Source organism: Melospiza melodia, chromosome 14, assembly GCF_035770615.1.
Source record: "Melospiza melodia melodia isolate bMelMel2 chromosome 14, bMelMel2.pri, whole genome shotgun sequence".
NCBI classification, from domain to species: domain Eukaryota; kingdom Metazoa; phylum Chordata; class Aves; order Passeriformes; family Passerellidae; genus Melospiza; species Melospiza melodia.
Genome location: NC_086207.1, coordinates 20399244 through 20413103, shown reverse-complemented (window position 1 = coordinate 20413103; position 13860 = coordinate 20399244). Strand labels below are relative to the sequence as shown.

The 13860-nt window shown below is 53.0% G+C and overlaps 1 protein-coding gene across 1 annotated transcript; it reads left to right on the top strand.

Moving 5' to 3' along the window:
• The first annotated feature begins 3957 nt into the window (after positions 1 to 3957).
• GRXCR2 (glutaredoxin and cysteine rich domain containing 2) lies at positions 3958 to 7347 on the top strand. The gene is made up of 3 exons (XM_063168389.1): positions 3958 to 4302; positions 5953 to 6168; positions 7168 to 7347. Exons 1-3 carry the CDS (start codon positions 3958 to 3960, stop codon positions 7345 to 7347), a joined length of 741 nt encoding a protein of 246 aa, XP_063024459.1.
• Positions 7348 to 13860: the final 6513 nt, after the last annotated feature.

Genomic DNA, 13860 nt, shown 5'->3' with positions numbered 1-13860 from the left:
GAAGGATGTTTGGGAGCACCCGTGGTGGGGGTTGCTGACTCAGGGCTGACAGTGAGCAATCAGCTTCTGCTTGCCATTGATGGCTGCAGGAGTTCTGGGGGAGTGGGACACACCGAGCCCCCAGCCCTGAGACCGGGCTGCTGGGCTGCACCCACCCACCGTCCCTCTGCAGGAGCCAGGGCTGTGCTCTCACTGGGAGGGAAGACAACTCCTGCTTCAGCTCCTTGGATTTTCACAGGATCTGTGCCTGCCTCTGTATTTCGCAGCAGGAACCACCCACCTGGCCAGCACTTCAAGCACGTCTGCGTAAGTCCCTGGCAGAGGATGATGGTGGCCAGGAATGCCAAAAATGCTCGGTGTGGGTCAGGTTGCTGGAGACAGACTTTAGTGCCTCCTGATCTGAACATCAGAGCTCGCCCCTGAGCCAATCCTGCAATGGCTTCCATGATTTGGAAATGGTGGTGTTAGGGCAGTGAGTGCCAGGGCTGCTTGGCAGGTGCCACCCACTGCAGCTCCCGTGTGCTGCTCTTTTGTGCCTGTTTTCTGCTAATCCAAACAAATCCAGTGCATCTCTGTAGGGGCTGGAACAACGACCAGGCTGATTTGGGGGGGTGCATTAGGTACCTCTGAGGTCCCTCCTACCCTGGGGATCCCAAACCAAACCCTGCACATGGCACAGCCAGCCCTGAGCACTGTATCACCTGTCAGGTCTGGCTGGGGCAGCTCATATTTTAAAACTTCTACACCCTTTAAAAATCGTTCATTTAAAAATGTGTTGTTTAATGTCAGATAAAAGATTACAGATGTTCTGAGCTGCTGGCAGATACCAATTGGAGAAAGCTGGAAGCAGGCCTTTGCCTTGGCTCATGTGGAAAGGTTTGTACAAAAGAGTGCCAGCTGAGGCTGTCTCAGTACCGCTGAATAGGAAACTCCTGAACAGTAGTTAGCAGAATACTTGTACTTTTTGAGGTTCACCTCTAGCTGCAGATGCCAGTATCTCCTGGCGCAAGGAATGATGAAATCCAGGTGCAGGCTGCCAGGCCAGAGGGAGTGGTGGCTGTGCTGGCTCTCTGTGACTGCCCTCCCATGCTCTTTGTGTCACAAGGGGTGTTGGGACACATCCCTGGTGTGCTGGCACCTGGCTCTCGGCTGCTATGTGCTTGTGGTGATGTGAGCAGGGCTCTGCTGCAGCTGAGAGCCTGGTGCTCATCCCCATCCTGCTCCCTGTGCAGGGCAAGGAGGGCAGCAGGGCTTGCTCTGAGGGAGCACAGCACAACAAAGCCTTTTCCAGCAAAGCCTGCAGGTGGAAACACGCCTTCAAAGTGCAGCTGCCTGTGGCTCCTCTCTGGGCCCTGCTTTCTGCAGTGCTCCAGTGCAGTGCTATGCTGCTCGGGGCAAGGGCTGGCTCTGTGCTCTGCAGAGCCCCCGGCTGCCCCATCCTTCCTCCCCTGCTGCGGGGGGAGCACGGGCCCCACGCTCGGGAGACACATGTCATTGAAACGCACTGGAACGGAGTCTGAAGTCAAATATAGTGCTGTGATCATCTAGGTCGTGCAGCTTAATGACTTCACTGTTGAATGCTAAATTATTTTTGTTGCATTTTTAGTAAGGCTCGTGCGGGCTGTGAGAAACAAACCCCCGCTGGCCCCGGAGCTGCGGGGCCGTGTGGGCGGCGGGGGCGCCGGCATCCCGCATCCCGCAGCCGCCCGTGCCGGGGCTCCCGCATCCCGCAGCCGCCCGTGCCAGCCCCGCACGCTGTGGGCTCCGGGGGTCGCGGGTGGCGCTGGAGGTGGCCTCATCAAACACCACCCGGGAAATCCCCGTTTTTGGATATTTAATGTGGGAGTACTGACTCGGGGTGTTCAGAACAGCTCAGAAATGTAGAATGGCCGCTTAGGGAACTTGTCTTTTCAGGAGTCACCAGTGCACAGGCACAAAGGAGCGACGGGTGACACAGCCAGCTCTGCGTCCCGGCCCTGGGGTGACACGGGCAGCAGTTGGCAGGGGCTGGCCGTGCCCGGCCGAGTCCTGCAGGGCAGGGGCTGTGCCAGCAGCACAGTCTCACAGTCTGGACTGAGCTGGGGCAGCACCTGTGGATAACTGTACTGCCACAGTGGCTCTGCTCGGCTCGCAGCGGCGCTCCCGCTCTGTTCTCTCACTGCTGCTTTGAACTGCCTTTCCTGCCTGATTGTTCCCTCAATCAAAGGAAAATGAGCTCCAATTGAGGTATCTCACAGTGCCGTCTGTGTCGGGCTGTGGCCGCTGGGGACCCTTTGAAGAGCAACAATTCCGAGGCTGGATTCGGCGGGTTCACAGGGGAAGGGCTGGATCCGCCTTCCAAGGGAATCAGCAGGAGCCCGGTGCGGCTCATGCAAATCCCAGGTTTTCATACCAAGCGGGATGGGAGGGAGCCTGGCAGCAGCGCTGCAGTGGGGCTGAGGCCATGCAAATCCGAATTTTCGTACCAAGCGGGATGGGAGGGAGCCTGGCAGCAGCGCTGCAGTGGGGCTGAGGCCATGCAAATCCCAGGTTTTCATACCAAGCGGGATGGGAGGGAGCCTGGCAGCAGCCCTGCAGCGGGGCTGAGGCCATGCCAAGGGCGGCTCCAGGGCCGGGAGCTCTCCCAGGCGTGCTCAGACCTGCTTTCTTGGGGCAGGGAACATCTTATACTGTCCTTGTGCTGAGGCTTCCCGCAGCCCAGGGGACCCTCCGAGCAGATCTGTAGTGACAGAAACTGTTCGTGGTGGCTGTTTGGTCTGTGGAAGGGCTGTGCAGTGGAATTACTAGCAGGCTGCTTCTAAAGTGCCATCCTAGGATTTCATTAATAAACTTTTAAAAGATAATGAATTAACCTATTGAGAGCATTACGCTTTAACAGTGCTGGGTCTGAGCTGAAAGAAGTTAAATGAAGCCTCTGCCTACATCCTGCCAAGGATGAGTCCCTCTGGATATGTAGTGGTGGATAGGCACTAAAACCTTGTAACTCCAAAAAAAAAAAAAAAAAAAAAAAAAAAAAAAAAAAAAAAAAAGGAGATTTTTAACTCCTGTTGGGGACCTACGTGATTCAAGTAGGTGTTGGGAGATTGTACCACATGCGCTCTTTATTTTACTCCTTGAAAGGTCAGAGGAGCTCGAGGTGCCCAGGCAGGGATGGGCACAGAAACCAAACCCTCAGTGACAGAGACCAGGCCAGTAAGGTCCCAGTCTGGGTGACAGGGCATCTCTGAGGATGGGCTGTCCTGGGGTGGGTCTGGGTCCCAGGCTGCCTGGACATGGACGTTTGGCAGTGCTGGGAGAAGGAAGCATGAGTGACTGTCTCCTAAAATTGAAAACCAAACCCAGAATGGTCCGAAAGGCCCTAAAAGGCACCAAGAATTACAAATAGGGATTGCGCACTAGCGAGAGAATATCTTAATTAGATCTCACAACCTGTAGAGGAACATATTAGATGAAAATGAAACTGAGCTTTGTGCTCTCAGGGTTTCAGTGTGAGAATGGGAGAGCAATTATTCCCATTTGCAATTTGTGAGGCTGGATTGCTTTTTCTCTGAACTTGTCTTTTTAACTTTTTACCTTGTCAGAGAATTATGAAAAGCTACTGGGATGATGTATTTGGGGTAGTTCTTATCACAGCTCGTGGCAGAAGCATTTCCATGGTTTCAGAAACATGGATAGAGTTTCCCATTTAATCCTCTCCTTCCAGGTTAACTCCTTTCTTGCTGTGATGTCCAGCCTGGCCCCCACTCACCAACCTGCTTTTGACTTCACTACCAGTGATATTTTCTCTTTGTGGATTTCCATCAATATTTAATGCAGCGGTGTCGGTTTTGCTGTAAGATGAGAGGATCTACTAGAGACCTTGAATTATACATCCCGTGTGGGGGGAGGCTGGAAGCGTTTTCTTTTGGGCCCGGGCTCTTGGTGCCGATCCGCAGGAGCTGCAGCTGGCACCCAGAGATGGAGGAGCCCCAGCAGCAGCAGCAGCAGGAGGAGCGGCCCCGCAGGGTGAGGTTCCGCATCTCCTCGGCCGGCAGCGGCCGGCTGCTCAAGCAGGTCTACGAGGACGGGCAGGAGCTGGAGCCGCCGGCCGAGGAGCGCTCGCGGCGCTTCCTGCGCCACAGCTTCGAGCCCGAGGAGCCGCTGTGCGGGCCCGGGGAGCTGCCGGGCAGCGCCGAGAGCCTGTGCTGGCCCACGGCGCTGACGGCGCGCAGGATCAGCGTGCTGAGGGAGAGCCAGCACCAGGGGCTGCTGGGGAGCGCGGGCCTGCTCCGCGACTGCCGCCCGGGCACCGGCCTGTGCGAGGTGAGCGCTGTGCCCCTGACTGACCGTGTGGGGTGAGTACTGCCCGTGGGTGTCCCCTGCCAGCCTCTGCGGGGTGAGTGATGTCCTTGGTGTCCCCCTGCCAGCCTCTGAGGGGTGAGTCATGTCCCCTGACAGTCTGTGCAGGGCAAATACTGCACACGGCCATGACTGTCCCCCTGCCAGCCTCTGTGGGGTGAGTGATGTCCTTGGTGTCCCCTGCCAGCCCCTGCAGGGTAAGTGCTGCCCATGGCTGTCCCCCTCTGGGCTCAGCTCTGGGGTAAATCCTGCTTGGAGCCTCACACCTCAGCCTCATCCACATAAAACTCTCCTGTCAAACCAGGACTTGAAAAGGGTGCTTGTGAATCTCCAGCCACTGTTCTAGGAATTCTGTGTGCTGAATATGCCACATGTGGCAGGATCCTCAGGGTCTGCAGGAGGGAACAGCATCTGCCAACTGTGCTCTGGCTTCTCCTGGTCCTGGTCTGCATGTGTCCATTGGGTAGAGTAAAAGAGAAAATTTCCTTACCTATTGATATCTGTACTTGGGAATCCTACTGCATCTAGATCAGTCAAATGTAAGGAGGATGTTAAGTTAATGAGATAGATTTAAAATATTAAAGTTGTGTGACTTTGGCTGGCAGGAAGCCAGTGCTGCCATCAGGGTGCCAGGTGTCTGCATGCCCTGGCAGCCAGAATTCCTCTTTGGCTACTTTGATAATCCCAGTTTAGTTTCACTGGCTATTTTCTTAACATATGACTAATGCCACTGATAGAGAAGTGCTTATTTAGTCCTTATAAAGAGGCAGTACCTGCACAATATGTGTAAATACTTTTTATGGATTTGAATGCACTGAAAGTCTGTTAATTCCTGGCGTTCATCAAAGCTGTGCGTGGGAAACCCAGATGGCTGCTATTTGACACACTGGACATGCAGTTTGCCTGCAAACATCAGACCACGATGAATCTCTCCTGCCCAAGCACAGGCACTGCTGTGATCTTATCCAGCCCGTTAATTTGTTTTGCATTCTTGGGTAATGCTCCTGTCCCTCCCCAGTGTCCCCAGCCACAGGTACCTGGGGTGACCACACTGTCCAGTAGCAGCTTGTGCTGCATCCACAGGCGCTTGGTGCTTGCAGACACCGTGTCTGTGACACACACGAGGCTCTCACCTCCTGCAGGTGGGCAGGACTTGTGCTCACCTGCGTCCCCCTCGTGCTCCTCCCCACGGGGAGCAGGAGCCCCAGTGCCAGGAGAGCACAGCCACCGCAGCAGCTGGTGTGACTCAGGGCATTTTGTAGGAGAACGTCTCCTTCTGCATGGCCTCCTGACACAGACACTTAGAGTGCCTGTGAAATATGAAGAGTGTGTAAAACAATAGGCCCCAGTAACTCCATATGACACCAGGGAGGAGGGACCAGGTCAGCAAAGTGCTGCTCTCAGGGGAATGTTTGACCAAGTTTAGCTTTAAAATGACTAGGAAAAAAAAATATAAATTCACCCAGTTGGGCTGTACCTCCACCAATTTGCTGGGTGCTCTGGGGGTGGTCAGGGGAGCTGGCCTGGTGCAGGGGACACTCTGCTGGAAGCTCAGGGACCACCAGTCTTTGCAGAGTGAATTTATACTGATGAGACACTGACAACTTCCTTCAGGCTTCCCCAGTTGTAGATTTTGGCAAGATCATCATCTACACCAATAATCTGAAAATCATCCGTGCACCAATGGACGAGAAGGAGCTCATGAGAAGAATGATCCAGACTGAGGGAATAAATGACTGGACGTTCGTGTACCGGGAGAAGAAAGAGCGACTTGGTGGTGGGCATGAAACAGATGTGGAGAATATGGTCACGTGCAACCAGCATGTGCTGGTAAGAGAAAATGGAAATTGCTTCTTCCCCACAACCCTGCTCCAACCACCCAAGCCCCATCCATTTCTGTATCTGGCTAAAAAGCACCACTCTGTTTCCCTCAGGAGATAACAACCAACACTGTGCTGAGATCCTGCTCTGGGGACAGTGCTGGCTCTAGGTGCTCATGTCTCCCTCTGGTTTCTTCCCCTAGAGATGGCTGGCATTTACAGAGCTTGGCTGGGCTCCATCCCTGGTCACCCCTCCCAGTGGGATAAGAGCAGGCCAGAGTTTCTCCAGCCTGACAAGGCTAAACACAGCTGCTCTGTGGCTGAGACTGCTTCAGGCTAAAATTTTAGTATCAGCTGAAATAGGGTTGTGCCTTACATTTGCTTTCTCACGGGGGAGTCTTTGTTGGTCAGAATCCCAATTAGTCTGACCGTGATTTGATCCCACAAAACCTAATGCTGTCATGTGGAGCTGATGCAGTTTCATGGAACTGAGCGTGGGGCACTGCGGTCCTTCTGCTGCCAGGAACTTCAAGGTGGGATTTGAAAGAGGGTGCCTGGCACAGTGGGAGAGAGGCAGGCACAAAGGACAGCTCGAAAGAAAGTGTGCATGGTGGTGATGAGGGATTTGGGCAGAGAGGGTGACGAGCAATCCCTGAAGAAATGAAGTGTGGCTCAAACCTGAGGCTACAGAGTGGAAAAGGTGTGATAAAAAATGGCAGGAGGATGGGTGGAGCTGTGCAGAGGAGAAAGATGAGTTTGGAGTATTGTGTTATAAGCCCAGTTACACTATCTGCTCATTTTCTAGCAGCAGCCACAAATTGTCCCCAAGCATGTTGGGAGCCTTTTTGTCCAAGTCCTTGCTGTGGAGAACTGATCGTCATGGGCAGAGTGGTGTGTCAGGAGCAACCGTGATGGCAAAGGCTGGGAGAGAGACCTTCCATCTCCCAACAATGTCCCCGACTTTGGAATCTCCCACCCACTAACAAGTTTTTTTCTGTGTCTGCTGCAGGAGGGCTATGCTGAACACTGCTGCTCCCAGTGCAGAGGCTCGGGCTGTGCTCCCTGCTCGCTGTGCCACGGCAGCAAGTTCTCCATGCTGGCAAACCGATTCCGGGAGTCCTACCGGGCGCTGCGCTGTCCGGCGTGCGACGAGAGCGGGCTGCAGCCGTGCTGGGTGTGCGCCGCCTGAGCCGGCCCGGGCCCGCCTGCCCGCCGCGGGGACGGGGTTAACGGGCGGGGAAGGTGCTCTGGACACGGGGAAAGGTGCTCTCTGTGCGTGGGGAGCACTGTGGACACGGGGAAAGGTGCTCTCTGTGCGTGGGGAAAGGCGCTCTGTACATAGGGAGCACGCTGGACACGGGGAAAGGCGCTCTGTACATAGGGAGCACTCTGGACACGGGGAAAGGTGCTCTGTGTGCGTGGGGAAAGGCACTCCGTGCATAGGGAGCACTCTGGACACGGGGAAAGGCGCTCTGTACATAGGGAGCACTGTGGACACAGGGAAAGGTGCTCTCTGTGTGTGGGGAAAGGCGCTCTGTACATAGGGAGCACGCTGGACACGGGGAAAGGTGCTCTGTACATAGGGAGCACTCCGGACACGGGGAAAGGTGCTCTCTGTGTGTGGGGAAAGGCGCTCTGTACATAGGGAGCACGCTGGACGCGGGGAAAGGTGCTCTGTACATAGGGAGCACTCCGGACACGGGGAAAGGTGCTCTCTGTGCGTGGGGAAAGGCACTCTGTACATAGGGAGCACTGTGGACACGGGGAAAGGTGCTCTCTGTGTGTGGGGAAAGGCGCTCTGTACATAGGGAGCACGCTGGACGCGGGGAAAGGCGCTCTGGACGTGTCTCACTGTGGGTGTGAAGCTGCTCCTCCGAGCAGGAGAGGGGCAGCGTCAGCGCCTGTCCGGTGTGCAGGTGGTATCTGTGCAGCTGCAGCCGGTACCAGGACCAGACTGTGCCAGTGCAGGTGCACAGTCACTACTGGTGCCAGCTGGTACCAGTGCAGGTGCCCAGGGGTGCTGGTACCAGTGGAGTCCAGCCCAGGTCTGTACCCTGTTTGTCCCAGCAGTGCCTCTCTGGGTTTAACCTGCTGGACACCAACAGTGGCACTGCCATTACAGTTCTCTCTCTGTGCCCTGCAGGGTCACAAGCATTTCCCGAGGCTTTGTGATTTTGCTGATCTGACACCTGCTTCAGTGACACAGGGGTTCCTTTGGGGTCTGATTTATGGCGGGAATTGAAAATCCTTCCCAAATCTAGAGATATAAAAAAAAAATATATGTGAATTCTAAATAGAAGTTATTAAGTTTTAGCCTCCCTACAAGGAAGGGCTGAATTAAATCTCTCCTGAATGCTGCTCAGCATTTCTCAGGACCAGGCTGAGGGTGAGCAGCACAACTCTTGCTTAATGCTAATCCCATGTTGTAATCTGCAGCAGGTAAACTCTAATTAGTGAGATGAAGCAACGATGGGGATCCTTTGCAGGCTGCCACTGGTGCACAGAGCACAGGGGCTGTGCTGTGGGAGCCTGAGGTAAACAGGGAAAATGCTATTTTTTCTCTAAAGCATTAACTTATTACTGTTATATTCAGGAGTGATGTCAGTGCAGCCTTAACTCCCGTATTACCTCTGAGACCCTGATGAGTTAGAGGCTGCTCACATGTGCTTCACGCTGAGGCTGCAAGCCCAGGCAGGGTCATTTATGGCCAAGTTTCTCTTCTCCTGTGGTAGGTTATGAGGTTTCTCTGCAATACTGAAATTACTCAAAATAATTCTGTTCTAGCTCCTACACTTCCATGTGTCTTCTGCTGAAATTGTACTGTGGGTACTGAGGGTTTCTTTTTTTAAAAGTGCATCAATCTACAGGAGATACTCGATTGGCCTCATTTATCATACCAGTATCTGCAATGTCAAAAAGTGTTCCTTGGGGCGTCACTGAGGGCAGGTGAGCCTTCCCAAATCAAAAATTGCTGTCAGGCAGATCTCTTCTCTCAAATGCAACCTGTTTGATCTCAGTTTGCTGGGCTTGCTGGAGAGTTTGCTGGCCTAAGATAACAAAAAAGTAACCAGGCAAAATTGCCGGATGGTGTTTACAATAAAACTAGACACAAATATGCACTTATAAAATCAATATTTATTGTTCTTTGGTAATTATGATGTTTCTCAACTGCTGTCACTCCTCCTGGCTGTGTCAGCAGTTCCCATCGTGTGGGATGATGGTTCCCATCATCCAGGGGTGATGCCTGTAGCCAGGAGCTGAGCTCTGCCCCCGCTCAGGCCTATCCCACAGGTTCTAGTGTCCTGGCGACCAAGCAGAGCAGGGATTTGCTTCCCCAGCCTCCAATGTGCTCCTTTCATTTTTGGTAATATGCTGGCTTGATTTACCCAACAAATGCTCGTATTTCACATGGCAGAAGTTTGAACTGTCCTGCAGCATCCTGGTGAGCTGACTGCCGAGGCAATGGGCTGCTGCTGTTATTTCTGCTGCATTCAGAGCCCCCCATGCCTCCCTCCATCCCCTCTGGGCTGGTGGCACGGGGTGGAGGACACAAGCTGAGCCCCAGCTCTGCCCTGCTCCACAGCGTGGCTCTGTCACCAGCTCAGCAGCACAGATCAGCACAGACCTGGCTCTGGCCGTGGCCCAGCCCTGATGGGCACAGCTGGGGCCCCCCTTGGGCAGTGCCCCCTGACCTGCCCCGGGCAGCCTGGCTCCTGCTGCTGCCATCCCAGCTGGACAGTCAGCTCTGCTGGGTGTCCTTTTATCAAAAATTGTCAGATCTCTACAGACTGGATTACTTTATGGGTCAGGGCAGGAGTGGAGGATGACGTGTTGCACTTCTGCTGAAAAATAACAAGTTTTTCCTGTTTGCTGAAAGCCTGGGAAGATGACATGGGACTGGCTGAACTCACCAGGCTTCTGCATGTGATCTCAGCAGGGTCAGCGGAAGTGTCTTTGATGAGAATGGTGGAGGAAATACAGGAATCTCTAAAAAATGTGGGTTTGGTTTAATTGAGCACCAATTTTTTTTTCTGGCATTTAATGGCTCAATAATAGAAGCAGACCCCTGGAGTGGTGGTGTGCCAAAACCCAAACTACCCTGTATGTGATATTCTTTTATAAAGGAAAACCCCAAGTATTCTTGCAGCTACCAGGACTTTGAACAGTAAATACAAGCAGAGATGCTTAGTCTGGAGTATATTTCTCATGTTTTTTGTTAACTTTCTACAGCTTGTTTTACCTTAGAACTTCTACAGTTCTTGTTTTGCCTTAGAACAGGAGCACACGAAAAGGAATTTAAGGGTTTGTCTAAAGAAAAAACAAACCCAAGAGCAAAAAGCAACCATTCCTTCTCTTGCCCTGCTGCAGAACTCCAGACTGTGTCTGGCAGCTCGGGCAGCCTCACTCACTGACTGTTGTTGGCTGCCACACCATGGCCAAGCGATGGATGTGCTCTGCACGGCATGGGAAAGCTGGCAGCAAACTCGGGAGAGAGAAGCCAGGGCCTCCTCCTGCTGACTCTCCTGAGTCTGGCAGTTCAGGGTGACAGCAGAAGCAGAGTTAGTGCTCTCTGTGCTGGAGGGTCTGGGCCAAAACAGGAGGGCAAAGGGAATTGTGTCTGTGTGACCCAGGAGGGGCAGCTGGAGCTGACAGGGGGGCTGGCAGCAGCAGGGTGCAGAACTGGGAGGTTAAATGGTTAAATCATCCTGTTTGTAGGTGCTGCAGGGCTCTAACCCAGAGCGCAGTGGCATTGGAGAGGTGATTCCCAGAGCTCCTAATAAATGCCTTGGTTAAAGCTGACTCCTGCTCCTGCCCTGGTTCTCTGTTGTGACTCTGCAGGTGGAGCCCTGGAATGTGGCTGTGCTGCAAATCAGGCTGGGAAGGTGTGACCAGACAAGCTCTCAGAGACACCAGAGCCTTGGAATGTTGGGGTTCTTCAAGGCCATGTTAGTGCCAAAACACCTCCTGGCCCACAGAAATGCCACCTGTGGCCTCAGCTGGGGATTTTGTGTATCATCTGCACCTTGTGCTCCATGGGGACGGAGCACAGAGGTCCCTTGGACAGTGGAAAGCACCACTGTGGGGTTTGGGATTTTTTGGGCAGCCTTTAATTGATTGAAGGGGTTGTTTTAAAGTGAGCAGGACCAAAGCACTTTGTTCAGGTGTGATGAATTGATCTGTGTTTGAAATATGTGCGTCCATATGTGAAAGGGTTTTGTATTTATCAGTCTTTATCACAGTGACTAATCTGTGCAGTGGGTTTTTAATTTACATTCATTCACAGCCACCACCCTTCCAAAGCAGAAAACAAGTAGAGGAATCTGGAAAGCTTTAGCTGAATTTGCAATATCACTGCCTTATTTCCCTGCAGTTAAAAAAGAAAGAATTGGAATATTTATGAGTTTAAACATTATTATTTTTGCAAGTCTTTGAGGCTGTCATTTTTATTTATGTGAGCTACATTTGATCTACATGTAAAGCCAGCGCTTCATTACTTTGAGATCTTTTGATTTTATACAAACTGCTCTGTGTGAGATGCAGTGATGCCTCTGCTGCAGAACTCTGTGCAGCCTGGTGATTCCCCTGCCACAACTTCTGGGAAACGCCACTGGTACCTTCTGGAAAGGATGGCACAGATTCCAGCCAGCACAGGTACGTGGGGTTGGAGCTCCCTGGATTCAGAGTAATGGCCAATGTGACCCATTCTGCTTGGTGCTGTTAGTGGGAAACTGTCCATGCATTTGCTGGGTGATGGATGAGGGCACAGCAATTCTTGGTGTAGTTTTATTTGCTGGGTTTTTGCAAGTGGAGAACAGCTGGTTCTGGTTGGAGCAATGTAAGGGGTGGCTCTGCAACCACTGGGACCCCCAGGCTGATGTGCTGAGGGATTCTGTAAAGACTCAAAGCCAGCAGTGGAGCGGGGAAAATAATTCGGACTTCTGGGTGGGTTACAGGCAAAGTCAGCTTTGTGGTTGCTCTAGGTCCAGTCAGTGTGATGGAGGAGACAATTCCTTGGAATAAGCAAATCATTCTGGAAAGAAATTTATTACAGGAGCTCATTAACGATTTTAGGAGAAGTGTGCACGGTTTGTGGGGCTACCTGTCCCTGTTTGCCAGGCTTTGGCATTCTGAGGGGTGGTGTGCGGGGCTGGGCACTGCTGAGAGCTGGGTCTCTCTCCCCCCAGGTGTCTCCAGGTGTCCTTCCCGGTCCCTCTCCCTGTCCCCCGCGGGCGCCGCGCCATGGCCACACGGTGGCGCCACTGCCCGGGAGGTGCCGGGGGATGGAGAGGAAGGACAGAGGGACACGGGGGACAGAGGGACGCGGGGCCGGGGTGAGCGGGGCCCGGGGGCTCTGAGGCCCGGCTGCCCCAGCCCCGTGCCCGGCCAGCCCCGCGGGGCGAGCGGCACCGGCTGGGGACGGAGCTGTGCTGCCCCCGGAGCCCCTGGGACCGGGGGGACCGCGGGGACAGTCCATCCCCCCGGGAACGGGACCTCGCAGTGGCTGTGCCTGGCTGCACGCTCCGGTTCTGGGGCTCTTCTCCTCTCCCAGTCATTACTACAGCTGCTTGCAGACTTGTAATGCTATTGCTCTCACAGTTACGTGTGGGAAATTGAGTCTATTTCTGTTTAAATACTGCGTAATAGAACCTGCTATTTAGTGAAAGATTTATGTAAATGGCTCTTTGTTTCACACGATTGGGCCTCGGAGAGTGCAAGTTACATCGATAATGTAATTATGCCACTACTGCCATTTCAAAGCAGCGCGCACTGGAGAAGCCTCCAATTTTGGTATAGAACAGGCCTTGAAAACCTCCTGCTTTTTCAATCAACTTGTATTCTGCAGCAGGAAAAACCAGAAGGGCTAGGTTTATTGAAGTTTTTTTCTGGAGTTGTCAACCTTTTTAGCTTAGAACACCAGATTCCTTTTACATCAGAATTTTGTTATATCAGAGTTTTGGAGCACGTGTGATTGCACATCATAATTGTACCATGTAACTGTGTTAGCCCTAAAATGCAATTTCCCTAAAGCTTTGTGTTATCTTTCATGCCAGGCTGATGGCAGTATTTCTTCAGCCTGGCACTTGTATTAGTATGGGAGCCACAGTAATGTTGTGGTACTATCTGGGATCACCAAATTATCTTGTGCTTTACAGTGCAGTTTGTCATCCAGGTGAGTGTTGATTGCCTTTTGCGATGGGGAGCCAGGTGCCTCCTGCGTCTCATTCCTAGCCAGGGTTTTGTACCCTCCCAAGCAGAGTGCTCTTCCTCAGAAGTGCTGTTGTGTGCCTGCTTTCCTTACACAGGATGGTGCCCTCCAGCAGCCTATACTGCATCTAGGATGAATTAACAGTTGTGGCACCACGTGGGAAACAGTGCTGTAGGACCTGGGGGGAAACAGCCCGCCTCCTTCCTCCTACAGGAACTGCAATCAAATGCTCATTTCGGATGAAACAGCAACTCTCAGGCATTATATTTTTAGTTCTCAGTGCTTTAATCCCCAGAGTTTCAGCCCCTAAATTCTTTCCATGTATTTAGAGATGCCTTTTGGTTTGGTGGTGGTTTCTGGTGCCAGGTTTGTGCTGTTTGTGGCTGTTAGTGAGGTGCTGAGAGCCCTCTGCCAGTGCTGCCCTCTCTGCAGGGCAGGGAGCTGCTCCTCCTTTCCTGGAGCTCCTCTGCCTGTGGGGAGGCTCCGTGCCATCCG

Bases quoted from the DNA above. Each gene is read 5' to 3' on its own strand.
- GRXCR2 (XM_063168389.1), top strand. From the start codon at position 3,958: ATGGAGGAGCCCCAGCAGCAGCAGCAGCAGGAGGAGCGGCCCCGCAGG. The intron at 4,303-5,952 runs GTGAGCGCTGTG...AACTTCCTTCAG, and splicing joins CGGGCACCGGCCTGTGCGAG to GCTTCCCCAGTTGTAGATTT. The intron at 6,169-7,167 runs GTAAGAGAAAAT...TGTCTGCTGCAG, and splicing joins CGTGCAACCAGCATGTGCTG to GAGGGCTATGCTGAACACTG.